The sequence below is a fragment of the Dermacentor silvarum genome, chromosome 1 (assembly GCF_013339745.2).
Source record: "Dermacentor silvarum isolate Dsil-2018 chromosome 1, BIME_Dsil_1.4, whole genome shotgun sequence".
NCBI lineage: Eukaryota > Metazoa > Arthropoda > Arachnida > Ixodida > Ixodidae > Dermacentor > Dermacentor silvarum.
The window spans coordinates 173377276-173405272 of record NC_051154.1 but is presented as its reverse complement, the minus strand read 5'-3'; the positions used below and the strand labels follow the sequence as shown (position 1 = coordinate 173405272).

The 27997-nt window shown below is 45.5% G+C and overlaps 1 protein-coding gene across 1 annotated transcript in view; it reads right to left on the bottom strand.

Moving 5' to 3' along the window:
* Window positions 1-27997, bottom strand: part of LOC119436398 (protein bicaudal C homolog 1-B-like) — a 188878-nt gene that overhangs the window by 40975 nt on the left and 119906 nt on the right. Inside the window, exons 12-13 of the mRNA XM_037703239.2 lie at window positions 23328-23738; window positions 14266-14431 (exon numbers count right to left, since the gene is read on the bottom strand). Of these exons, the coding sequence (XP_037559167.1) occupies window positions 14266-14431; window positions 23328-23738 (577 nt within the window). The remainder of the gene's footprint in view (window positions 1-14265; window positions 14432-23327; window positions 23739-27997) is intronic.

Genomic DNA, 27997 nt, shown 5'->3' with positions numbered 1-27997 from the left:
ATAGCCTCGAGCTTATCCTCACTCGGCAGAATGCGGCCGTTGTCCAACGTGAATCCCAACAGCGTTATTCTGTTCGCAGCTATCTGAGCTTTACTCGGGTTCAACGTGATACCCGCGGACCTCAACCTGTCTAGGACGTCTCTCAAGTGGCGCAAGTGCTCGTCGAATGTTTTCGAATAAACCACTATATCGTCGAGATATGCGAGAGCATGTTGCCACTTCGCATCTCCTAGAACTCGGTCCATCAACCTCTGATAAGTAGCGGGAGCTCCGACTAAGCCAAAAGACATTCTTTTGAACTGAAAGAGCCCGCGGTGACAAGTGAAAGCCGTTTTCTCTTTGTCACGCTCGTCCATTTCGACCTGAAAATATCCCCGACTAGCATCGAGCGTCGTAAAGTACTTCGCCCCGCCTAGGTTAGATACTAAAGAGGAAATGGAGGGTAGAGGGTACGCATCCTTCTTCGTAACCTCATTCAGCCTGCGGTAGTCTACACAAAGGCGATAAGTATCGTCCTTCTTCGGGACTAGAACTACCGGGAAGCCCCATGGGCTGTTCGACCTTTCCACAAAGCCTGTGTCGATGAGTTCGTCTAAAGCGCTGTCAAGTGCTTTCCGTTTAGTCAAGCTTATCGGCCGAGGATTACATTTCCACGGCGCAGCGTCACCCGTGTCTATCCTGTGCCTGACTAACGTAGTGAGGCCCGGCCGGTCCGTGAAAATCGCGTCGTATTCGTACAACAGCGATGACAGTCGTGCCCGTTCTCTCTCCGGCAGGCTGTTGACCTCTGACAAAAGTGGGTGCGCTGCCCCTTGCAACGTCGCGGCACAATGTTGTGCTACCGTCTCTCCGTTGCTTTGATCGTCTTTACCGATTACGGTTTGCTCGCTCGGCTGCGGCTGGGTGTGGCCCGCTCGCGCCGCCCCCGGAGACTGGCGTGTCGCCGCAGGCACGGGCGCTTTTGCGAAACGCTTCAAAACACCCGTTCCGTTCTCTCGGTAACCTCCGCTGGCGATGTCTATCAAAATACCCGACTTGGCGAGAAAGTCTCGACCTAAAATAACAGGCACTGACAGACCGGGAAGATGTACAAGGCGTTGTCGCCTGACGCGTCTCTCCCAACGAATAACTAGTCTAGCTGCACCGCTCGATTGTGCTGTGCCGGAAGCAAGGCGGAAAGTGATGTCACTATCTCTTAAGCGGATATTGTTCTCGCGGAGATGCTGCAACACCTCGTCACCAAATAACGAAGCGCTTGCCCCAGTATCCAGTAATGCGGCAAACTTCTTTCGGGCTATCGTTAGCTCGATGAACGGCGCCTGCGAGTCCGCGACATCTCCTACGCGACAAGCCAAAGGCGCAAGTAAATCGAAATCGCCAGTTGTGTTCGAGATCGCCGCCCGGGACCCAAGGTGGATCACCGGCGGCCTCGCCCGTTTCCCGAACCACGTGCTCGACCTTGGCCCGGCGTGCTTGCGCAGTCACGGGCGATGTGCCCCAGTCCGCCGCATTGGTAGCAACGGCCACCGAAGCCTCGGTGGCGTGGGCGCCCGTCGCTCCAATCCGGCGGGCCGTAGCTTCCACGCTCGGCGGTCGGCATGTGCCGCTCCTCTGTTCTCGCATTAGTCGCCAGTTCCTGCCGCGGCGCACTGCGTGCCGCGTTATGCTGTGCTGTTTTCAGCGCGTAGGCGTACGGGTCCAAGGCGCGGTCTGATAATTCCCAACCACGCTGGACCTGCTGCTCGTCGGCGAACGATGCCGACGCGTCGACCCTCGGGGAATGTGAAGCGATCCCGCCGCCGTTCCATGCGCAACGAGGCTCAAGTGACAGCGCGGCGGGTGGAGGCGGACGGTATGCTCGCGCCGCGAGGATGTCCCCTTGGATGCGCTTTGCTTCGGTGGCGAGCTCGTCTAAGTCTCGGTACCTACATCCCCTGAAGTAGGCCGCGAAAGTCGGGTGCGCTTGCCGTGTGACGCGCTCGACTTTATCGGCGTCGGTGGCGAGAGGGCTTGCGAGACGATAAAGTTCGTCCATCGCTCGAACATACTCCAGCAGGGACTCGTCCGGATGCTGGGTACGCAACTCCAACTCTCTCCTCAAACGCCACTCGTAGTTGGCCGGAAGAAATTCCTCGCGGAAGTTCGCGCGGAACTCTTCTACTGTGCGGGCTCTGTGTCCGGCCAGTCGGAACCAACGAGCCGCCTGTTCAGTCAGTGAAGCAGGGACCACGCGCGCGAGAAGTTCGGCGTCTGAAAGCCCTGTTGCTTGCTGATAATACTGCAGACGGTCGAGGTACTCGTTTGCACTAGTGCGATCGTGGTACCCACTATAGGTAGGCATGTCTACCTTAATTCGTGGTCGCTCGCTCTGCGACGGGGCCCGCATGGTGTTCTGCAGGGCGCCGGCTAAGCTCTGCATGACTTGCAGCGCATTCTGCAGCATTATTTCGCTTGACGGAATACTACCGCCCGAAGGTTCGGACGCATCCGCAGCTTGCGTCGAACTATTTAGAGGCATAGGTGGCTCTGAGTCCGCGGGATGACGCGGCGAGGTGTTAGGCGTGTTAGGCCTACTCTCAGGCCTAAACCCTGCCAACGTGGCGTTTCCGCGATCCCGACTGTTCCGCGTGAAACACTCAAAATCAAAGCTACCGGTTTGTTCGGAAGCTGCCGCCGCGTTAGCACTAGGCATCTGATTATCTCCCGCGACCTCCGACAACATGAACAAATCTGGAAAGTCAGACAAGCCCGTCGCCATTGTTTACTGCAACTTCAGTAGTCCCAGCTCCAAAAAACAGAAAAGAAAACTCGCCGTGTTGCCGAATTCGAACCACGTTGGTAGCGCCAAATGTGGGGGTCTTCCCCAACCCGTAGCGCGTGTAATCGCAGCTACGTAGGGTTCGGGCGAATAAGGCAACCAGCGAGTCAACTCAACAACGTTTATTGCTGTCAGCAATAAAACACACTTGTAGAGGGAAGTCCGCTCTGTATAACAACTAATAAAATAGGCTTGCCTCGTCGCGTGTGGTAGTCACGCGAACGAGGTCACTCACGGCTTTCAGCAGGTAAAAATCCGTCCAGGCAGAAGGTCAAGCGAGGTCAGAGACAGCGGGGGTCTCTCGGTCGCGCTCTTTTATGCCTTTTTGCCTTTCCGCGAGGGGAGTGTCCTCCTCGCCCGCCGGATGCTTTCCCTCTTCCCGCGCGGCACGCGCGTCGCGAGAGGCGAGCGAGAACCGGGAGAGGGCAAAGTGCATTTCTCCCGTGTTCGCCCGGCTCCCGCAGCGCGCGGTGTGCGCGCACGAGATGTCCACCCGGCTGCTGTCGCGGGCGCTCCGTGCGCCGGCGACGGGCGAGCGCCCGCGGGAGAAGGTGGCAGCGTGTGCTCCCCCACAATATACATACACATACATATACACATACATATACATACACACATATATGGGTAGGTTTCGGAAAGCTGTTCGGGCAATAAGTTGATAAATTGTGGGGTAATTGGTCAAGCTCAGCTGACGAGATGGGAGCAGAGGGCGGCATGTGGCCCATCGGCCGTATCTTGCTTAGGTTTGCTGTGAGCCAATCCTAAATGGTGGCGTTCATTAAATTAAATATAGTTATGCTATATTTGCAATAGACAGCACCAATAAACCATCTTTATTGATTTTGTTGCATCAAAAGTAAATTTTTTTACATTATTCTTGCTTATTTGAATGGCTTTTTTGAATCGCTTTTGAATCCCTATTTGAATCACTGCTTGCAAAAAGATGTTTATAAAAAAGCTGAGAGGTTTGCCAGCATAGCAGTATTCGCCTACATGATACCCTGCAAGGTAGCACGAGAGGGAAGACAAAGCCCTAAAAGGAGGGCAGAAGTGGAGGAAAAAAAAAAACCTCACCTTTGAGTCAGACTTATTGCGATTGGACTGCTGGCTTTTTATGCGATGTACTATCGACCAAAAAGTTTACGGAACACGGGATCTCAGAAAACGCTAAATATCCAAGCAGCCTTTAAATGTAGCCCGTAAAACCGTACATCACAATGTTGTTCGCATATACCAGGCTGCGTTTTGAGGCTGCGGAGATATTCAGCTTTTTGTCAGATCCCTTGGTGCATAAACTTTATTGGATGATAGTACATCAGAGTCAGAATGACAACTAGAGATTTGAAAGGCAGCCGGTTGATTCAATGTAATTAAACAAGAAATTGAGTATTTTATTGCATTGATGGCGAGTGCCAGGGGTCCAGTATGAGCCTAAATGTCAAAATGCCTTGATCCAGCATTGCCACATTTGGATATGGCACCTCTATAACTGGTATTGCTCTACAGTATAATAGAATGTGTGATGAATTCCACAGAACCACAGCTGTTGCAAGAAGGACTTGTGGTTTGGCCAAGGGAATAGAGGAAGCTGTGTAGTATGCAGCGTTAAGTGGTAGCTGATGTTAGAGTGCTTCTAAATACCGAGATAGTAATCTTAAAACTTTAGTTCAGAGTCAATATAGTACAGAAAGTCTGTGATTTACAACATCCTACAATAGACATCATTAACCCCGTTATGTAGCACTGGTAACAAGCAACACCAAATACTAGTATGCTGGATTTTTACGTCGAAGTGTTCAATGACTGGATTTGACAAGATATCAGAAATTACATTTCGTGGGAGTGCTGGATCACTTAAAGGGCCAATAAGCACACTTCTAAAATAGCAGCAGCTCTCCATTTCAAGCATTAATTGATTACGAATTTCACCGATTGTCCACAGTACTGTGCAAAATAAAATAAAGAATGCAGTCAATGTCAGCAAGGAAATAAGCTGTAGTATGGGAAGTACAGTAGACACCCATTAAGACGAACTCAAAGGGACTTTTCAATTTGTGCCTTATCAGAAATCATCCACAAATCTAAAATTCGCTGTTCCGGGTGCATCCAAATATCCATGACAAAATAATGAAGCAGCATTAAAACCAACAGGCAGATGTAAAATGACAGTTATTGGACTTTCATGATACTAATTGCTTTTTTTATGGGCTCATCTACAGTGTAATTGTTGTTTGCATTGTGCAAATCTGTGTGCTGTCACAAAAGCCAACGTTTCATTTGCTTGACAAAAATTCTTCACTACCCTCATATTATCATATCACCACCCTCAGGGCATTATCACCTGCATCATGCGTGAAGCCAGTTCTTGTGGCACCTGGGCAGTGTCATCACGTAACTACCAGCCTGCAGAGGCACATCGTGGACTCCCTGAATTACTGTTTCTATGGTGTCCCCACTGCAGGTTATATACATCATCGCTGACACTAGCGTAGCTGTCTATGTCCGCAGAAACACCCTTTGATTATTGCATGGGTAGAAGATCCACCTCTGCAAGCCTGCTGATCCAGGCATCTCACTGAGCCAAGCACCAGGTGCAAGTGTCGGCTGCCAAATTTAAATGCCTTAATTATTGGTACGTGCTAAGGTTTTTTTTTTTTTTTTTTTTTTTCTCACAATGGGTCTATGGGAAACTAATGAAGTGTTCACAGTCTTCCCCATATTAGAACATACGGCTCAACCAAATTCGTCTTAACATGAGTCTACTGTAGTAAAATCTGCTCCAATCAACACTAGCGTCTATCTGAATATAGCAGTGTCCTCTACGTTAAGATCAGTAGCACTTCAACTCTTTAATGCCCTAACAGTTAAAGGAAAATTCGAACTTGTTCACCTTTATTTCTAGCCATGGAGAGTACATTTATACCAAAATTTGTTTGAGTCAAGACATAATTAGTATAATAATTATTAACCATCTTTCTGAACTATACACAACTAAAACTTCACTCCTGCATCTAAAAAATTCCTGCAAAACCCATCTCACGATGAATGTCAAGGTTAACGAGATTAGCATTACAACAATGTAGTGACACCATACTGCCTCACCACCAATAGACGATGTGGCAATCTCGCTACCAACCACTATGTCAAATGATAACACGACACAGTATACCTTGTAATCACTGCACTCCAATTGAAACTTCAAAATAACCCTAGTATTCTGGCTGTAACTTGGTTGCAATGGCTCTCCATCAAGCAGCCGCGCTCAACACAGGTCTGTTGTGGATGGGACACTATCGCTTTAATATATTTAAGCAATACATACCCCTTGCGACACCTTGGCACATCCATTCTGGGGATTTGGCCAAGAATGGGCCCGTACCAATATAACATACATAGTGCCGAAGTTGTCTTTTCGGGAACATGCCAAGTAGCACATACCAGCAACCCAAGTTGTCTACTAAGCTAAACAGCCAGTTGTATATTCAGGCATGCACCCAGTGCCGCATGTCTGCTTGGCAAGACAGCAGCCAGCATATACCTAGTAGCACAAGCTGATAGACAACGTAAGTCACAGGGTGAAAGAGGCTAAATACATGTCGAAAAATGGGTAAAGTTACCAAGGAATGCTAATGGTATTAAAACGATATATGGGTGTTGCATTAGGTTTCCTGCACTTAAATTGACATATTGAGGTATCAAACTCTGTAGCACATATATGTTGCTCTTTGCAGTATTAAGAAAATATGTACCTCAATGACCAGTGACATGTGCAGGTATGGCTCATTAGAAATCAAAGCAAAAGAAGTATTAATGCGATTAGCGTTCTTAGGATATTTCATACACTTTCAGGGATATTTCTACATTTCTAATCACGGCCGCCATCTTGCGAGTAGTTCAGATTCTTCCACCAGACGACGTCACTAATATTTGGAAAAAGGGGAAAAAATCTGCTCGTCACCATCGCAGCATGCTACAGTCTGTCCATGTTGCGACGCTGCGACAGGCGATGAAAAATGCCCCCTCCCCCCTTCTTTTCAGGACAAGTTGCACCTGGCACCATTGTTGGTTTGTTGCTGTGCGTGGTGGCCTTTTCCCCACTGATACTTTCAACAATGGCTCGGTCAAACCTGTCTATTAATATGGTCAGTGCTGCTGATGGTGGCTGGTTCGTCACTGCTGCTTTTGACGTGGCTGTCATGCGAGTGCGGGCTGCTGCTTCGAAAACAGTCTCGCTAGATGGCCTATAAATTGCAGTGCTCACAGCAGAACCTTGAGGGACGTTAATCATCAACTAGTTTTGTTTCTTTTTCTTCCTTGTGTCTACTTTTTCTTTTTTTTAGCATTCTGCAAAGTACGGGCCTGCTAAACGAAGGTCCCTGGCCTGAAATGATAAATATACCTTTGTGCCTATAAACAGATAGATAGATAAAGGTAAGAATATTGCTACAGACTATTGCTAAGAGTCGGGGTAAAGGTTAGTAGAGAGTATAGAGTAAAAACGAAATATTTACAACAGGCGGACTAAGTAAAAAAAAAAAAAAAAAAGAGTTCGTTTGTGGAGTAACTTCCTCGAGAAAGTTTGTCACCGGCCCTGCACACAGGCACTGTTAGGTCGCGTGGAACAGCCAGGTGGAGAGTCCCGACTGCTCGAAGTCACAGTGCCTTCATAAGCTACCCCGGACCACATGCACGTGCATAGAAATTAGAGTTGTATGCACCGCTGACATCAGCTTTGTCTCGACCGCATGTGCCGCATGACCTCCAGCCTATTTCCCTACGTTCAGAAGCCCCCCAGCAAGCTCATTTCCATTACTTCTCTGCTAACAATACGCAGAGCCCTTTTTGCGTGCCTTGCAGAGCGCCAAAAAGGGTGCTTTTTATACACATGCACGACGGAAAGGCTTTGCGTGTAGCCAACTAAAGCACTATTAGCCTCGTGCACTCCAAAACAGATGTCGTTTATGTAAGGAACGCCACCTTTCTTTCCCCCCCACGCTGTTTGCAAATTGCATGAACGTGAATGACAATTAGGGTGGCGAACAAATGTTCCTAGGCCATCGGCCTTGTTTTGGTGCAAGCTAGAGTGCCGGTTCCTGCAATCGCTGAAGCTAAGCAGTGTTGATCGGAGCTAGTACATCAGAGGGAGACCACTTCCAGGAATGCCGACTCATGATAGCGCTGTCTGCCGTGGAATAGTTCAAATGTTCACCTTGTGCGATACAGTTACAGTAACGGCGGCGAGGGATGTCCACTTCCCCTACACTAACAATTCCTCAACACCAAAAATTCATCAAAAGCTGAAAGAAGATTAGCAGATGCTATCCACACAAAGCTCGAGGTAAGCGGGCAATGCAGCCGGAAAGCTCCCCTACTCTCTGTCGATGGCCTGCTTCCATATCGCGTGCGCGGGACGTTGCCTTCCCCTTTCAAAAGATGCGTTTCCTATTGTCCCCCGAGCCGGCCGAATCATTTTGGCACTTTTCGGCATGTCGAAGCATACGGACAAAGCTCTTGCAATGCCTTTCATCAGTATTTGCAGTGCTCGGGCGCAGAATATAGATGCAATCAATAGCCAAGATTTTCGGTCTGTACGACCCACGGACAAAGCGTAGACGGCAGCACTGCTAGCACTCATCGCACCAGCGTTATGATCACAATGGCCATGGCAAGCACTCGCGCACATAGCCCCTCAGACGTTTTCCAAGTTTCTCTGACAGCCATTTTCGTTGCTTTCGCGAAGGACAGTTTCTCCAGCTCCCCATGACACAGGCGTCCAATGCCAAGTCCTCACACTGGCCTTTGGAATAAGATCACAGGATCTGCACAAGCAGATTATTTGCTTAAAACATTTTTCCCTAAAAGTCATCAGACTACAAAGCGTAAATTGTGGAAGTGTTCTCTGCCTTTTTTTTTGCCGCTGTGCATGCTGTTTTTTTTTTCTTCTGCTGAATTCCGAGACTTTAGAGCGCATGTGTGCTGTTGCGCATGCAATGGCAGAAAAGCTTCGCAATAAGAAATGGCGGAAACTCTGCCAGATCAGCTGCAATGCACCGCAACAAGCAGATGGTAATCACTGCAATAATTTTCGAGGGTACGATGATGACTCAAAAAAGAAAGTTGGCAATGTGGGGGTGGGAGCATAATGCGAGTACGATGATTACGTGGGTAAATGCGATACATCTGCGTGAGAAGACCACCTACCGGAAATCGCGTTTCAGTTTGTTGTGCGCGGCTTGGAATGCTTGATCACACAGCCATCCTCACTGTTCGCCGCAGTCAGGGAAATTAAAGGCTAGCTCACTGCTTGCTGCTAATCCTATTGTTCAACCAGCGTCGCGTAGAATAGGGCAAACAGTACTCTGCCAAACACATGCACTTCACCGCGTGGGGAAAGAAAGTTTACAGATATCGTCATACGAACCTGGGGACTAGAAGGAGGTGAAAGCAAGTTATGTATGCACTTCAAAAACGCTTCCACAGTCACCTGTGAACAAAAGTGAGCACGCAGGAAATTTCTGGAATCTTACTTTAGCGCAATGGCCCAATAGCCTAACCTGCTTGCTAGCTGGCATGCACTCATGATGTACCGTGCAAGGTGCTTTCTTTCATTTATTAATTTTTTTTTCTCCCATTAGCCACAATTGAGTGAGCTCCCGCAGGACTAGGTTGAAGGCATGGTTGCAGACACGTGTGCTTGAAGGAACGCGGGGTAGGCTTGGTGATTAGACTGAGCCAAACACTCAAATCTGGAGAAAGAACCCATCTGCGTTTTGTTTGCAGGGATCATACAGGTTTCCAAGAAAAAAAGTCAAGGACTTTTCAAGGACCTTTCAAAAAATTTAAATATTTAATACAGTAGTTCACAAGTTACATTTTATTGGACAGAACAAAGGAAAGCGATTTCACTTAGTGCACGTACAGTTTCATTCGACTAGATGAAATTCTGAAGCTCAGGTCTTTCAGTTTCTTTTATATTTGCGTCTTAATGCTGCCGAGTTTTTCAGCCTTCACTTTTGCAGTCTTTCTCAAGCTGTTTGATTTCACCATGTGCGTGATGTCACCAGTTCTCTCAGCCTTTTCTGCATATCCATCTGCAGAGGCCGTTAAATCGGCAACAACTGCCTCAAGCTTCTTTTTCTTTGTCTGCAACCCTTCAACTTCTTCCATGACTGCGTGCATCTTTGTCTGCTTTGAGTTTTCCTGGTACCGTTTCTTTTCTGAATACAAGTATGCACCGTAATGCTGCCTCGCTGCAGACACAGCTATTCCGAGTTCTTTTGTTATAGGAACATTCAAAATTCCACCTGCCCTGTCCAGTGCGTCACATATGATACGCTGTGAAATGTATGACAAACCTTTCAGATTCTCTACGGACATCTGGCGGTTGACGCTGAACCCCCGTCCGACAGTTGCTTGCCCATGGCTCAAAACAAGCAACAGCCTGACTGCTTTCCACAGCTCTTTGTAGGAGGGATTGAAGCTCAGGAGGTGAAAAAAAAAACTCATCCAGCCTGGGCTCCTCTCAAACAGGCGAAGCTCGTGCTTTACCTCTTACAGTAGCTCAGTGTATTCTGCCATTACACATTACCGTTGGCTGTCACCGAGTCTTCCTGCCACGGTCAAGACATCCAACACCTTCCTTAGGCCCACAAGGCACTGATCCAACTTCGAGCACATGAGCCAGGGGTCTAGAGATGTCAGGTTTCCAACTATTGATGATTTACGGGGACTTTGTTCCAGTATTTTCTTGGTCACAGCTGCCAAAAAATAGTTTACACTCCATTCTGAATTCAAATGTAGCCTTTGCACTTGCCCTTGAATATTTCAGTGCTTGTTCACATTTGGGGCCGATATCCACTTTTTGAAACGGAGTGTGGTTATCAGGGTTGTCAAGGTCTACCCTGAGCAAACCACCAATCCCTGCTAATGAAGACAACACTGAAGCCTTCATGAATTTCACAAGGAGCTTACGCACAACACTCTCAAGGTCTCTAGCAAGAAAGAAGAACATTGGCTAGTCAGATTGGTAGTCTCAAGAATGGCTGAAGAATGGAAGCAACACTGAGAGCGAAGTTCAGTTGTGCCAGCGTCAAGGAATCGCGACAAAAGCTGTACACATTTTCAAACGATGCACACTTTGGTAAGCTCACCTGCTTACTCCTCGCAGACTCCACATATTTCTTTATGTCATTCCAAGGAAGCAAAGCTCTTTTAATGACAATTGTGTTTTCCACCCATTGATGAGACACAAGCTGTAGTCACAGTTGAAAAATCTTCCGTTCGTGTTGGTGAGTCTCAGAAGAGTGCACTCAGGCTTGACAGCAGAATGTCGATGCCCCACTTGTTGGCTCCTACCCCTGCCCTGTGGGCATTGTGGATGGTATGAAGGCCACAAGTCCCCAAGTCAACAAATTGGACCTGATGATTTTCCTGCAAGTGCACTTGCATATTCCTGAAGAACTTCAGGTTAACGTTCGGCCCATCTATCGAGATCTGAAGAACCTTGCCTAGTGGCAAAGGCTCCAATTTCCTGAATGTCCTCTGCCGTGGAATGCCCCATAAAAGCGGATGTGTAATTTCTGGTGGCAACGTTGTGTGACGAGTCCCAATAGTGCAGATGCACGTCCATTTGCTTCTCTTGCAGGAAGTCCTTCGCTGATTTGTCAAAAAGCATGACATTATAGTCAGGACTTCTGTGCCTCTTGTTGCAAGGACAAAAAGAAAAAAAAAATGGCCTGAGCCCATGGCACGCAACATACGTGCATTTTTTTTTTCTCCACAGGAAAACGATTTAGCCACGTCACTGTCGAGAAACATCCGCTTGAACAAGTCGCTGGTTTGTGCGGATGATCTGTATGAGTAGTGGGAGGTAAGCACTTTCATTGTCCACAGAATTTCTGCATCGGTAACCACCTTGTGTGACTTGCAGGTGCTGTTTAGATGAGTCGCCTGCGATGGAGCCAACCCAGTGAACCGCTCTCTTGAGCTTGGTGCCAGGTAGTTCTGTATAGAGTTTCCAGCTGCCATTTGCACAATTCCACAGTGCTTTGCACTTTTCGTGTGGCTTCTGAGAGAAGATTCGCCCATAGAAGCGATGTCGAAGGTCTTTCTGCAGGATTTGCATTTCGCGCGGTGGGGGTCTGATGTATCCGGCGCAACCCAAAGTTTGTAATTGTCGTTGCTGAGCCAAGCCCCACTTAGGAATTTACATTTCCCAGGCATTATTCTGAACTATACGCACTACAACCGGAGTGAGCACGCACAGATAAACACAGCACAATGTGGCCAAGAGACAACGCTCAGGCTATGAGGCTGTACCTGTTTTTAGTGGGTTGCCAAGAAATCCAGCTCATGGCGAACCCCCCCAAAAAATGAAATACTACCAAATTCAACTTTTAAAATTCATGTAACTGCTTTTTCGTTACAAATAAGCATGATGGCACAACTTGTATTTTTTCCGAGGAGGTCGAGACGCTCTAGCCTCATTGTGGCCTTGTAGCTTTTGGCCAACCCCGAAGTCGAAGCAAGCCAGAGGGGGAAAAAAATTGCGTGGCACTCGTGCACTCGCCTCTTTCTCGCGCAGGAAGTTTGACTTCGCAGTACCGGCGTTGCAAAAAGCAATAAAGTTTGCCGGGACCACCCTCAACCCCCATATAATGTAGTTGCACTGTCAGACCCCATGAAAACCCCAAGAATTCAAGGGTTCTCAAGGATGGAAAAGAAATTCCAGGACTTTCAAGGCCTTGAAAACGGAACTTTCAATTTCAAGGGTTTTTAAGGATTTCAAGGACCTGTGCGCACCCTGTGTTTGGCACCACTAAACATTACAAAGCACATTTGCCAAATATTGGAACTGACGTGAAACAGTTTCGACATTTTTTTTGCACAGATGGCACCCCCACCAAAAAACGCCTGCGAGATTTATTATTCATTGGAAATCTTATGTCAAGCACTGCTTAGTAAAAAACTCGTAAGTGCTAGTAATTACAAGACACTACTAATGTGCAACACTCGTTGTGGATTAGCATGTACATGAAAAAGAATGTAAATTTGCATGGACATGGCCAGCAGAAGAATTAGATTAATTCACTGCTCTGCTGTAGATTCCCCAATTTGCTCCTCACCGAATCAGAAGGGCTTGCTGCTTGATTATTGAAAAGTGCAGAGTATCAACTTGATTAGTTTTGTCCCTCCTTCAGTAATGCGTGACCAAGTAGAGCCATAAATTGCCAATTTGAAGTAATAATAGCCCACGAACTGTTCATCAGAACACAAAACTTTGCATAGACGATAAGTACACTGTAGCCTAGAAAACCCACTAAGTATTGTTTTGCATTGAAAAGAAAAAAATATATATATATTCATTGCTAAACTTTTGTTGTATTGCCCATTTTTATTGGAGTCTATATAAATTTCTAAGTGCTTTACACACAATATCTCTTCATAGAAACCTTGTATAACATTTCATATAAATGCACAGAAAACTTCATTTTGTTATGTTGAACAGATTTTCCGGAAACTCAGTACAGCGAAGGCTAGTACAACAACAAAAACACTGTTTTTTGCTCCCACTGAACATTTGATTGCCCTCAGGTAACGCTTGAAGCTAGACGATAACCCCCGTATTCATAAATGTATTGTAACTTGAAGCCTTTCCTTGACTTGATTTAAATGATGCCTGTCGTAAACGCGCCGAAGGAAACACAGTGAGCGTCTTGGGCACGTTCATGACAGGCATCACATAAATCAAGTCAAGCATGGGCTTCAAGTTAAGATGCATCTATGAATACAGGGGTAAGACTAGGTGTCACTGGAAAGCGCAGAAAGTAAGCTTTGTAATGCAATATAGTTCACATCCGTCTAATTATCACAGAAAGCACAGTGCGTCCGCAAACTGACTAAAATGCGGAGTGCGTGCCGCTGGAATGGGACCGCCACTTTAACTTGGGTCACTGGCTAGTCTATGGTCAAACGGGTAGAACATCGAGTTGCTGTCAACTTGATTCACTGGGTTTGCACCACTGAGTATGCGCCACATTTCAATGACCCTCCAATGCCAACATGTGCTGCTGGGTATGCGCCACTCTTCAATGAGCAAAGAAATCCTTTCAAAATTTTCCAGTGCGCAGAATAGAACCTGTGTGATATATACAAAATAATTTTGTCTGAATATATATATTCAGGCCTTCGTCCTGCAGTGGACATACATATAGGCTGATGATATATTCACACATGGACTTCGCAGCGGTGCCACTAGATGCCACAGCCTGTCCACAGGCTAGTGTGAGAGAGGAGCCCGGCTACATACAAGTCTCATGCATGACACATTTCGGCGGTGGAAATATGGTGTGTCACTACGCTGCTTCAATTCCAATTGCATTAACGTCGACATTCATTGCGAGACAAGTTCTACAGGATTTTGTTTACACTAGAGATAAAACGCTTACGATTCCCTTGGTGAGCAGTCGTGTCCTTGGGGGAGAGGTGTCGATGAACCATGACTGAGGGTTTTCTTCCAAGAATCTTCCGCTTCTCTATTTGTGGAGTCCTCCCACAAGTAACAAGCTCCATCAGAGTTGCAATGCTGGTGCCCCTCATCACTTGAGCCAAATCCTGCAATAACCGTAATGGCTCAACAAAAGCTAGAATAAAAGCTGAAATGCTAAGGGTGGCACAACTTTACAGTGGCACTGGAGGCATACTATGGCAAAATTACACCATAATATCACAAGTTAACCCATACCAAAAAGTAACCTATCAACCCTTGTTTTAGCACAATTTTCAGTTTTTGCAAAAGCAATGACAAGTGTCCTATCCCTGGGAATTTTCACAATCCCTTCTATCACAGCAGCAGTTTGCACAACTTTGGAAAAAGACTGTACACATGAAAGCTTTCGCAGCAGGGCATGGTCAACTTTGTGGAAAAATCATGGGCAGAAAACTGGTGGTCCAATCATTCAAGCTGTGCAGAATAAACTGCCGTTGATGTATCCTAGTCTTCTCACGCTAAGGGTAGAACACTGCCTTCTTTCCATCCATACTTAACATTTGTACAGGTGCATCAGCATCAAGTGCGATAGATTATTCAAAAGCTTTAATGACATTACGAGGAGAATACAAACTGGTTGTATACCAATCCATTTGCATTTTGTTCATACACCAAGAATTAGTCGTGCCTATTTTCACCCATACACTGTTCTAGGTAAAAAAAAATAGAAATTCATTTCTCGGGTTTTACATGGCAAAACCACGATCTGATTATGAGACACGTCTTAGTGGGAGACTCTGGATAAGTTTTGACCTACCTGTTCTTTAATGTGCACAGTTCTTTAATGTGCACCTAAATCTAAGTATACGAGAGTTTTTGCATTGCGCCCCCAATGACGTGTGGTCATCACAGCCATAATCGAATCCACGATCTTGACCTCAGCAGCACAACACCATAGCCACTAAGCTACCATGGCGGGTACTGTTTCAGGTAGCCAATTATGCTTTTACAGTAACTTCACCAGTTCAAGCTCAAAACAAAAGAACATTAAGTTCGCTGTGGCTATACCTTGAACAATGGGCCTTGAACTGAACTTGGTTGTATAGTTAAACCTCGGTATAAGCAAATCGGTAAAATCGGCAATTTGCTTCGTAATATCGAAATTTCGTTGTATTCAAATTTAATTTTTTATGCAAATAAGTACATTCGCTGATCAATTTTTCTTACACAGAAAGGGGCCGCAGAATTTTGCGAATTATCGGACAATCGAAAAAAGCAAATTTGAATGATAAATCTTATGCCATGTCTACGATATCTTCACATCAGCGGTACGAATTAAGTGAAGCCAGCCACGTTTTCGCGTGCACTCTGCCCCCGCAGCTGACAGCATCACCCACACTGGGACAACACTATATGATGCAATCATGAAAAGCGCCGGCCGCAGGAAGCGAATGCTTCATCTGCCTCTCGCTCCAACGGGTCACCTAAACTCGAGATTATGCAACCTCCAATACTAAACGCGCAGGAAGACAGGTGACATAATGCCGCGTCCACCCTTTGCATACGTGGCAGATTACCTCTAAAGCAGGGTGCACAGCTGCAGATGCGCTCAGCCATGTGCAGCCACGGCTGATACGCGCACCAACTTACTCCCGGCGGCAGTGAAGTTGCATTATTTTGAAATCTCATACAAGCAAAATTCGTTGTATTGAGGTTAAAAACTGCATTACATTGAGAATTTCATTATATTGAAGTTCGTTATATCGGTTTTAACTATCAATAATTTTGGCCCTTGACAGTTGGAACATGAGACAAACTAGATGGGCATGTTTGCTTGCTGCCAAATCTAGCAGCCATGCTTGTGTCATCATGCAGCAACCAGCCCGATGACAAAGGTCTTCAAGGTAGCAAGTGAGCAGTATCCAAAACTTGCATATCTGTTTGTAGCAAGATGTATGGATGCTTGAAGAGTACATTTGAGACAATTGCCCAGCAAAATGAATAAATCAAATCTGAACTACTAAGAGAGACTGCCTCGGCTATACATTATGTCCAGCATTCAGATGTACATCCCCCCCCCCCCCCCCAACATTAAAAAAAAAAACAAGAAAACCAAAAACATCCAGAGATTGCACAAAATATTAAGGTGAATGAAGAAAGCATAGGCGAGTAAAGCAGCAATTATCAAAAGAGAACTGCACAGGAAACCGACACAGAAGGACCAGAAGAATGTGCCCATGATTGGATGGCAGCAGAACAGGGAAGTAGTTGCATATAAATGAATCATGAAAGGAAATGAAGTTCCAGTGGGGAAAGAAGTGTGTAAACGCTAGCAGTTCTACACAAACTCTTGCTAGGCATTCATAAAGAACAGCATCAGCTGTAAAGAGCGAACCACTAAAGGCAATATTCAACTGCAATTTTTAGGCTATGCTGTAGTTTTCACAAAGACCCTTCAATACAGCAAAAGTTCATGTGAAGACTGTCAGAAACCAAGGCATTTTTATTTTTAGCTTTGGCTGCAGTGCCCGTCCACTCTACCACAGTTCACTGCAATGTTAAAAGGTTTTAGAGTTTTACCAGAAACCTTAAAGTAAGTCCTACAACCATCTTTATTGAAAGATGTGGAATGTGTCTGGTATTTAGTCAGCTCCTTGAACAGACTGACATGCTCTAGTCGCTACCTGCAATGTTTGAACCCTCTAGCTTATTTACATACCTGCACAGCTCCTATGAAAATAGGAACAGCACACATTCATGATTCAGTGATGTGAGGCAACTATATTATAATTACAAGTTTTGATTTTACCAGGCACACAAGGGGCTCACCAAGCTACACATGCTCTAATTCTGCTTGCATTTCACTAGGGTGACTGCTGAAATTAATTTTTTACGGTCTTCCCTTGGAAATAGCGACGAGAAAAAGCAGGGAGAGGAGAGGCAGGGATGTCGACCAGATGAGTATTCGGTTTACTGCCCTATACTAGACCATGCATACGGGAGGCTGCAAAGGAGGACTATAAAGGGTCACTCAGATAGTTTCACTTCAATTGCACGAGTTTATGGACAGTCTTTTGTGCCAGCGACAGATGTTGCCACACCCAGTATCTGACTCAGAAAATTGTCACAAGTCCAATCAGTTTAAAGTTGTCTGGAGAGAGACACATTGGACGTTGTAGCGAGGACAGATACACAACAGGTGCTCAATGGTTTCTTCACACCTACAAGGTTCATAACGGGCTATCAGCCATTCCAACATGATAAGAGTTTGTAAATGCCACTCCCAGCCATAAGTGGTACAGCAACATTTCTTTGCAGTGGGAAAAGCTTGAAGGAACTCCAGAAAATTTGTCTGCTTGCAGCAAGCAGACAAATTTTCCTGGCAGCGTCCGTACTCGCGAAAGGTATGGAAGCGTCTGGGTGTCTTTGTGGGCAGACTGAGTAGCCTTGTCGGGAAAGTTGTTGCTGACAGTGCCACTGTCATCTGGAAGCCGCTAAAAGATGTCGTGCCCTGCCTCCAGAGCATGATGTATTTCTCTAATGTCAAATACCATCCGCTCAAATGTTCCAAGGACGAAAGCAGACTGGAAGCTGTGAAGAGCTGCTTTGAAATCACAAAACAAACTTATTTCTGTGACAGTTCATTGGCGATATAGTTCAAAGTGGCAAGGACGGCAGCAACTTCTGCATCATAGATATCGCTATGAGCAATATCTTGAACTTATTAGCAACCAAAAAGCTACTGTTGAGCTGGTAGGCGAGGTCGAACCATCAGTATAAATATGCATGTGGTCTTTACGTCTGGTGCAGTAATAGCAGTGCCAGCTGTTTCAGAGCCAGGGACAAATTAATGGCTTTCTTTAATTCTGGGAATAGCTAGGTTTACTTGCGACTCATTTATGCACTGCAGAATAAATGAAGCTTTCGCCACTGGTGTATAAGTTGACGGTAAACAGTCTTGATGAGCACTAATCACTTGCAAAAAGGTCGCTTGAGTTCTCTCTACTGGCAAGGAAGCCAAGTGATCATCAGTAATCCTTGAAAGATGGCAAACGTGCGCTCAAAGTCAACAGCAACGTGTGCCTAGATCAGACTCTTAATCATAATTTTGCTGGTGTTGAGGTGGATCGTAGTCCCAAGCACCTGTGTAGGGCTTGTCTATATATTCTCCAGAGTGCGAATGTTCGTTTTGCATGTATCTGACGAGACTGGCAAATTGTACTATAGGAGTCCCAGTGCCGCATACAGATGCTGCAATGATGCAAAGGTGTACGCCAAGATTTTCCACAGAGGAATTTGAACACCTGAGCAGTGGCAGATAACTCCAGGTAGATACAGTGGGGTCTCCATGAGAGGTTGTGGTCAATCACAATGCCTAATAAGCGACGAGTCTTAAAATAGGACACAGGTTGTTCGTTGATCGAAATAGAATACGATGACATAGGTTTGCATGTAAAGGCAACCATTATGCAGGTTTTCGTAGACACACCGAGGCCTTGTCCTTGGAGATAAGACTCGCTTGTGGCTGCTGCTCACTGCAGCCTGGCCCATACCCGAGCGCGAATCATCGCAGAGGCCCACATTATATATATATATATATATATATATATATATATAGCACATTTGTATATTGAGATACGAGCTGTCCGCAGTAACTAAAGTAGAACTTCGTCGATACGATCCTGTTTCGGATGATTTCCCAGAGCCAACATTCGCAATTGATAACAAAAAAATGACCAAATACCGTTACGCTGGTATTCTACCATTTAATAGATTTCTGAAAAGCACGATCTTTCAGTATGTCACCAAGCCGCAATTGTACGGTATATTATACGGTTGCTAGATCCCATGTGAACAAGGAAAGGCGTGAGGCACGCGCAATGAAGAGCATAGGTGCCTGCCACGGCAGCTTCCCTGCAGTACTCGCCCACCTGTGCCATGTGAAAATGCTGGCATCAATTCACTTTCCTCTTCTGGTCGCAACAAACCTTGCAGGTCCTCGCATGTGAGCATTCATAGCTATCGCCACCAACCCTATTCCGATAAGCATTTTCATCGTTTCCCAACTCATGTGGCGTGGTGCAGTTGGAAGCGTAATGCTTGCTTTTAATAGGTGATAAACCACATGTGCCACCTTTCCCTGCTGCAGGCAGTGCAAAGTGAGCGTTTCACTTTGGTGGTATCATATTCTGGAGTCACTCACCAGCTCGATTTTGTTTGGGCTTCCCATTGTTGTCTTTAAACATTACGCAATAGGAAAAAAACAGTGTGTCTTGGGCCGCTCGAGCCCCACCAGCTCGACACACGTTGGCATCTTGTGCCGTAATAATTTGTGCAACGCTTCACATCACAGATGTCATCTACAGTTGTCTGCCAAATATTTTAGTGAATTCCGATTATACATATTCCCGATTAGTATGTTTTCTTGCATTTCTTTTTTCGAAAACGTATGGTATGAACAAGGTTCTACTGTACTCGACAAGTCCTACCAGGTCGAGGTTGAACAATATGGGGCTCCAAGACGCTCCGCGATGAGCATAGCACGCGACGCTCCTGCGTGGTGCTTGCTTGTCTCTCCCGAGCATAGCGCGCGACGCTCCGCGACGTGCTTGCTTCTCTCTCCCGAGCATAGCTCGCGATGCGCGCACTCTCACTCTCATTTTCTCTTTCTCTTTCCAGAGCACTAGCGCACGATGCTCTGCGAGGTGGTTGCTAGGCAATGCAGTGGCAGGCAGCACACATTACGGCTGGCTTAAACAGCTCCGCTGTTAATAGAGCTCAAGTGGCTCGATTTCCATTGTTTAGGAATGACAACGTTATGCCACGACTTGTAATTCAGCAGCTCATGTGCACGATATCCAAGGTAGCATAGGACAGCGTACGTGATGCCATGTGGTCCCAGTAATGAAGAATTCCTGCCGGTCGCCAATGCAGCATAAAGCTCCTCAAGTGAAAATGGCATGTCCGTTTCAGGTGCACGTACCTCAGGGACAAAACTCAGAGTTGCGTCATTAATGATGACCATCGCCCCAGCAACCCGTGCGCAGAAGTCTTCCCCCACTTCCAGTTGTGAGTGGAATTGGTAGAGTGCCATTGGTAGAGGCCCGTATGCGAACATGAACGAAGACCCCTTGTCCTGCATATGTGCACAAGGGTGTCCGCAGAATTTTTCGCAAGGGGGGGCCCCAGTTGGTTGTTGGCACCGAAGGGGGGGGGGGGGGGGGCAGTGGTATTTTTGCAGCAAAAAGGCACTATTTGCGGAGTAAATTTATAAATAAATATGTAAAATACACATAAAAAAAATTACAAACAGCAAATTAACGTGTGGCTTGGAGAGATACATTGGAGTTTAATTTGAATTGTGCATTCGTTAATAATTAAAAAATGCAAAAAGATACTATCACTTCGTGGAGAAGAGTCAGTCTTCCTGCATGAGGGTTCTCGACTCACCCGAATTGATGACCAGCACACAGCACAATATGTTCACAAATAAGCAACTACAGTCACTCAGTCAGTCTTCCTTGAACAGCAACTGCAGACGCCTCAAATTTTTCTGGGTGAATTGCGCGATGACACGGGTGATGAAGTCATTTCTGTGCTTCATTACACGCTCTCGGTGCACACTCATCATACAAAGGCCGTCCAGCCTGTCGTTTGTCATAGTTGAGCGTAGTCAGGTTTTCACTCTCCTCATTGTACTGAAGGAGCGTTCGACCGTACAGGTAGTAACTGGCAAAGCCACCTCAATGACTTTTGCAACACCGGGGAAGAATGTCTTGGCCTGATGTAGAAGCTCGCAGTAAGTCATTTCTGTAGACCCCCAGTTTTGTTGCACCACATCTTGTACCAAGAGATGGCCCCTTCCTTGAAGTTGTCGATGCCGTAAAAGCATTGGAGTTCTTAGGCGAGGGCAGCGAACTCAATGCGGCTCAAGCGCTTCATTCATTTTTGATTGATGCAGCTGGAGAAGTTTGAAGCTCCTCTCATTGTTTTCAGAAAAGCGGCGAGCTAAAGAAGCAGTGAGAGAGTCCAAGTGCGGCAGATATATTGCCACATGGTAGTATTCCTCCGGCGACTGAATCCCATCGTTGTCTCGGTGGGCCTGACGAGAGACTTGTCTTGGTACAGATATCAGCACATTTAAGTGATTGGCTGCCTCCCTTGCTGCATTCATGATGTCAGAGAAATCCTCTACAGTGTTTGTTCAGTGGCCACGAAAAATACGTTGCAGCTCAGTAATGTGGTCATGCACAGAATGGAAGTCCATGGATTTCATATGCTTTTACTCGTTCTCTCCGAAGCCTAGTTGCGGCATTACTTTATACCTGTTTTCATTACAGTACGGAAAAAGCACGCAGGACTCCATTTTCGGTGTTTCTCTCGAACACTTTATATACGAGAAAAAAACTTTGCCTCCTTCCCTCTTCTCTGGCAAATCATACCGCAGACGCACTGCAGCCGTTTTCATGGCAGTGTAGCTCTCTGGGTGTTTACACTGTATAAATACGTCTGAAGCACTTGACAATCGTTTTTATAACCAGAAAATGAAGCAAAGCATAGACTCCTATGAATTACACTCTTCCATTATTAAAAAAGCTTATTTAATTGACTATCCTATTTTAATAGGTAGGCATACACAAAATTTAGTTGCGGTTGCATTTATCTGGGACCGAAATAATTATGTGGTCCTATCTTAATTCGTTGAAATGGATCGCACAATGACACTACTGGCCTTTGCTTTCGGTGCACTACAAGCGTACAAGCTTTTTGAGGGGCGGATTTAGGCTTGGTTTGGGTGGCGGGGTGGTCGAAATTTCGTCATTTCGGCAAGGAGTGTCTACAAGCAAATGTGACGCCACGGGAAGGTGTCGCATTTCTTACCAAGTGTGGCGGTCTAGACTTTTTTCTCCATGTAGCCGGCAATTTATGAGAAAGCAGAAGTTCTCGCGATAATACTGCGTAAATCTCGAAGTTCAAGATAGCGAACAATTCTGAGAGGAATGCTTGAGGTTTTCTATCTTCAGCATGTCATTCTTTCACTGCTGTGCCATCACCAGCAAGATTACGTCATAGTGTGCAGAGTGCAAAGTTTGCTCGCAATTCTGATTGGCACTTCTACGGATATGAGGAACCCGAGTGTGCTAATAAACTTTTTAGCTCGAGCAAAAAAAATTGTTGTCCAAATATCCAGGGGGGGGGGTGCAGCTGGCCTCTTGCCCCCCCCCCCCCATCCGGATGCCCATGTATGTGCAACAGTGGTCTTCAAGAATCAAGTAACTGACAGATTTCCAACACTAGTCTTCCAGTTTATACATATGAGGCTGGAATTTCTTTGCATGTGCTGTGAAACCTCGAAACCTAGAATGGGCTTTGTGAGCCTATAATTTCTCTCCACATGTCAAGTGTTATGCACGCACCCTCTCCAGTTTTATATTGCCTTGCTGACATTGTAAGCGAGCAGATGAATGCTTCATTGTATCCGCGATTGCTCATAACTGCATGAATTTATACACAGCAAAAATTTTAGGCGATCTGGCTTGATATACTGAAATTTCAAATGCACTTTATAAATGCAAAGCAATGACTAGAGACAGCACAAAGCAGATAGGGCATGTGCACCATACGCAGTAATAAGTACAGGAATGCCAGTGTTGAATCAAATGTGTAATGTTTTTACCTTGCAAAGCGATAGAAAACAGCTTTTCTATTGCGATATTTATCATATGGTAAGTGTCCGTTTTCATGGACAATGCTGCATAAAGGAATATGCTATAGCGTTCTCACTCTTCCTGTTTTAGCAATGGTGCAGTAGCTAATCATGGAACCTGTGACAATTAGGTGCATGGTTATGCATACCAACTATGCCTCACACCTCTACATTGACTAACCACAGCTAGGCAGCTTAGTGTGTCAGTCTAGGACAGAGCCTGAAGGGGAAACAAAGGTAGACAAGGCAAAGCTAGATCACACATACAAGAGGGACTGACACCAGGGAATAATAGGCAGTAGCTGGCACAATACCATAGCCACTGTCCATGGGGCTTTCTTGCGAACTGGAGCAGGAACGAGTACTCCCACTGTGCCCACATGAGTCACCGTGGTCTGGACTTGGCAGCCTGTCTGAAGCAGCATTGCATACAGAGTGGCCAGCATGGGAGCATAATACAGAGGGCTCGAATGGGGGTGGCCTCGGTCCTCGAAAGCCCAGTGACAGCTGGCTCAAGAGCAGAGGGAGCAGGGCAGCCTGCTGCTGCTGCTGCTGCTGCTGCTGCTGCTGCTGGTAGTGGTGCAAGGGAGCAGGGACCATTCGTGGTGCAGGGTTCACAAAAGGACTACAAGTCAGCAAACCACTCCAAAAGAGCTGCTGCTGCCTGGCAGCAGCAGCAGCCGCAGCAGCAGCTGCTGCGGCGGCAGCTTGTTGTTGGCTAGCAGCTGCAAGCACAAATGAGAAAGGAATTGCAGGGAACAATGCAGGAAACAATGAAATCAAATTATTATCGCTACAACAGATGCACATATTCGCATTTAAAAAAAAAGATACCTATGGTAAAGCAACTTAAAACACTTTGACAGCACTTCACAAACATGCAAAAGACTATCGACAGGTCTACAGAAAATGAATACAAAAACAAAATTCTTAACAGCTGTACAGAATGACAAAACTATAGTACCCAAAACATGCTCCCTTGCTTCCAATCAGATCAGAATGGGCAGAGCTTAAGAGTAAAGGTAATAGACTGTCCTCGGCAATAGGTGATAATGGACCTAAACGATGGCATGCCATCATTCAGAGAATTAAGCACAAATTACACGCTAGCCATTGGTTTTGTATATGCAGAATAAATACCTAAACTTTTTTTTTTTCTCTTTTTACAGCTAGGTGTTTACCTGCAGACAATGGTACCAAAATGTTTGTAACAAATAGTTCACAAAGCTCAGTATAACATTCAAATCTGATGACGCTAACAGCAAAAACTATTCGGAGTATCTTCGACTAAAAGGAACTCATTTTGGATGTCTTGATAAAGTGACTTTTTGGCACTTATCTGACACACTTGTTGAAAGAAGCAGCACTGAAGTAGAGGATTAGGACCTGTACAAGATAATTATAGTTGCTACTAAAGCTCTGGCGACATGCCTGCCTGCCAATAAGGAAAATATTAAAACTGCAGGCATCACATTTTTTTGCACAATACAGCAGCATCAGCAAGAAAAATATTTAACACCTAGTCTGGTGCCTTATAGCTCCAGGATGGCCCTGAAATGAGATACCAGGATCTTCTGGAAGACTACAGAGGGTAGAACAAGGAGTGAGACAACTCAAGAGAGGTGTCGGGTGAAAGCAGCAAGGTATTCGACAGGGAAGCTTTGAGAGACATTTGCGAGTGGGCACTATCAAAATGCCCATTAAATTTTTGGGCAACACTACAGGGGGAGATGTCAACTATTGTGCCCAAGATGATGGGTAAACGAGGAAGCATCACTGCAAAGTATAAGAGGTGCGACTACCCTTCTATTTCTAGCACAGTTCTTAGGTTTGTGAACTGAACTGCATAAAGAACATGAGCTGCTTTTAAAGTGTAAACTTTATTTTGAATATGGTCAATTGAAAAACTTTCCGCGGAATGCAGCAACATCTGTAGGTTGATATGGTGGTTTGCCCTGAAATTTATGGGGCAGATTGGACGACGGGAGAGGTGCATGGTGCATGTGGCACCAACGAAGTAGAACAGGTGCAAAAAAAAAAAAAAAAAAAAAAACTTTCAGAAAAAATACACTTGTTGCTCTACTCGGTGGTGCTTTTACCATAGCTTTATACACTTGTTAAGTATTTATGAAGTTCTTTTTATGGTCTTTATTTTTATGAGGTTCGCCTTGAGCACACACCTTCTGTGACAAATATATGAACTTTATTAACGATGATTTAGTGTTACATGTCGCACAGAAGCAGTAGAAAACTTGCCACAGCAAAGACTAAAAGAAATTTTTTCTTTAGATCACAGCGACTTTCTCAGCAACAGTGGCGACAAAGATTTTGCTTGCTTCAGCAATTTGTTTGTATAAACTTGCTTAAACCAATTAAGTAGCCTTCTAGAATATGACGGCTTGTGCTGCGACAAGGCGGCGCAAGTAGTTCCATCACAATTTCCTTATTTAAAAAAAATTTGGGGGGCATATCTTATTTGCAATCTTGAACTGGCCCATCTTTCAACACCTTTTAAACTTTTTAGCAAATTGAATTTATGTTTTGCAAAACATCCTGTAATATTCGCAAAATCGTACGATGAGCCCATATTCATAAACTTTACAAAAAATTCGAGGAGTTGGCAGGTATGCAAATGGCAAGCTGGTCACCTGCTGCAAATAATGTGAGACATGACAATTTGAAATGCTATAATTGTTGGTGATGCAATGGTGCCTTTGTAAATGAACCAATATAGTGATGGCTTTAGCCAAAGTAATTTACATGAAAATCACCTCACTTAGAAATTATATATATAGTCAGCAAACTTGAGCACACAATGGTGTTAGAACTGAGGATGGGAAGGTTGGTTGTACTATCAGTCCAAATTCAAATGCAAACAAGTGAAAGACTACAGAGTATAGTTGCATTTACAGTTTAGTGTGCATTTGTAACCATAGATTAATTTAGGCTCTGAAATGTACGTCTGGGACTTCACCATGCTTAGAAACTAGCAATGGAAAGACTGCCCATCGAACTGCAATGTATTATGCATAACAGGTGTTCTGATCAGTTTTTCTCGTTCACGTTTCAATTTACAGATGGAACAGTATAGAGCACTTATAACGTAACCGCTTATAGTGCAGGACCGGATATAGTACGGTCTTTTCAGACTACCGTTAATTTTCCCATAGCGCTCCATGTATACACATACCGCTTACAGTGCAGCCATGCGAGACGAAATACCGGTTATAATGCGACTTCCGCAAGAAAATCTCGCCGACAAGGGCGGTAGCGAGCACGCTTCTCAACGAGGTGCGCCCACCCATGGGAGAGGAGATCAACGAGGGCGATGCGGAGGAGGAGCACGAGTCCAACGGTGATAACATTGTCACCGCGCGCCGTATGTGCGAGTGAAAGAGCGTGGGGGACGCGCGCCGTCACGGAGAGCGAATGCACAGCGGAGATACAGGCCTATTCTAGCCACTGTAGCGAAGAGCAAACGCGACTTCCATCGCGCGAAAGGCTGTGGGGGGACGGGAGGGAGGGTGGGCGACGCTGTGCTGCGGCACCAAATGCATATCTTGCAATCGGGCGCAAGGGAAACTGGCGACGCTATCTCCCACGCAAAGGAGCAAAAAAGGAGCAAAGCGGGAAGGCAGCACGGGAGGGAGGGAGGACAGGAAGGGGGGGGGGGGGGGGGCTTCTACTCTGCCAACAAATGTGTTCGCACATGTGCCGGCTGTCAGTGTTGTCGCGCGCACCGTATCTTGAAAGCGATCTCCACACGACTCTGACCTTTGTATGCGCTGTGCTTACGCCACTCAGTTTCCGTTCAAGCGATAGACCGCACGAACCTTCGCTCACTGAAGCGGCCGCGTTTTCCCACGCCCACGTTTTGACAGTGGTTGTCTGAGGTCGAGTCTATTCATGTTTGCTTGTGCTCGTTGATACCACGCTTGTTAATTCAGTTAGTAAGAAAATGTGTCAAGTTTATGCAGCCGATAAAACAACTATCCCTACTCCTTATAGCTCCCTACTAATTTGCTATCGCAATTGATGCTTCACCTTTCGGGCGAAACAGATTTTTTAAAAAATTATTTCTTTGTCTGCTTCATGCGAAGATCGTGGGTACTTGGACATTAACCTTTCAACGTTCGTAAATTTAAACGGATGCAAAACTCCCTGTCGCACGCTTCGATTCTCATGTATGCGCGGCTGCTTGGTCTACATGCATACCTGCAGGGCTTGAAAATCGTTTTGGTTATAGTGCGGTACCGCTTATAGTGCAGATATTCACGACTCCGGCGACTTACGTTATAAGCGGTCTACACTGTACATACTGATCAAAATGTACTACTGGAACAAGAATAAGGGCTAAGAAATAAAAGGATGTGGATAAATGGGGACATGCATTTATGTACAGCCTTTGTCAAAAACACAGGCTGGCACACGTGTGCCTGGAGCAAATTCAGGGCCACTCCAGGGTGCTTCCATTGCCAATGTGCACTTAGACTTAAATTATTCAGGATGAGGGTGTAGCCACTCTTGCCATTGTGCACCGGCAGCTGAGGCAGTCGCACTATCCCCAAAATAGTAAGTGTGCTGTTCACAATTTCTTTATTTGCTCTTGCGTTTTTCTGCACTCCAATGTTGCTTGTCTCGGTATCTTTTTGAAAGGCTGTTCACTCTGCCAGCATTACCAGACGAGCATAAGGTTTCTTTTATAATTAAAAAATTTTTTAAAGTTTGTGGCATGTAGCACTATTCACTTTTTGAGCTGGATAACCTAAAAGACAGGCATTATTTGCACGAGAAATTGAAATGAATAGGAGCGTGCGAATAGCGATTTTTGAGACTGAATCAAATACGAATCGAATAGTGCTTGAAGAGAATCGAATCGAACATAGAATAGTTTTCAAATAATGAACAGCGGTTATCACAATTAATACAAAACAATGTTCACATTTCAATATTCCTAAAGTTAGCAAGTTTCTGTCATTAGATA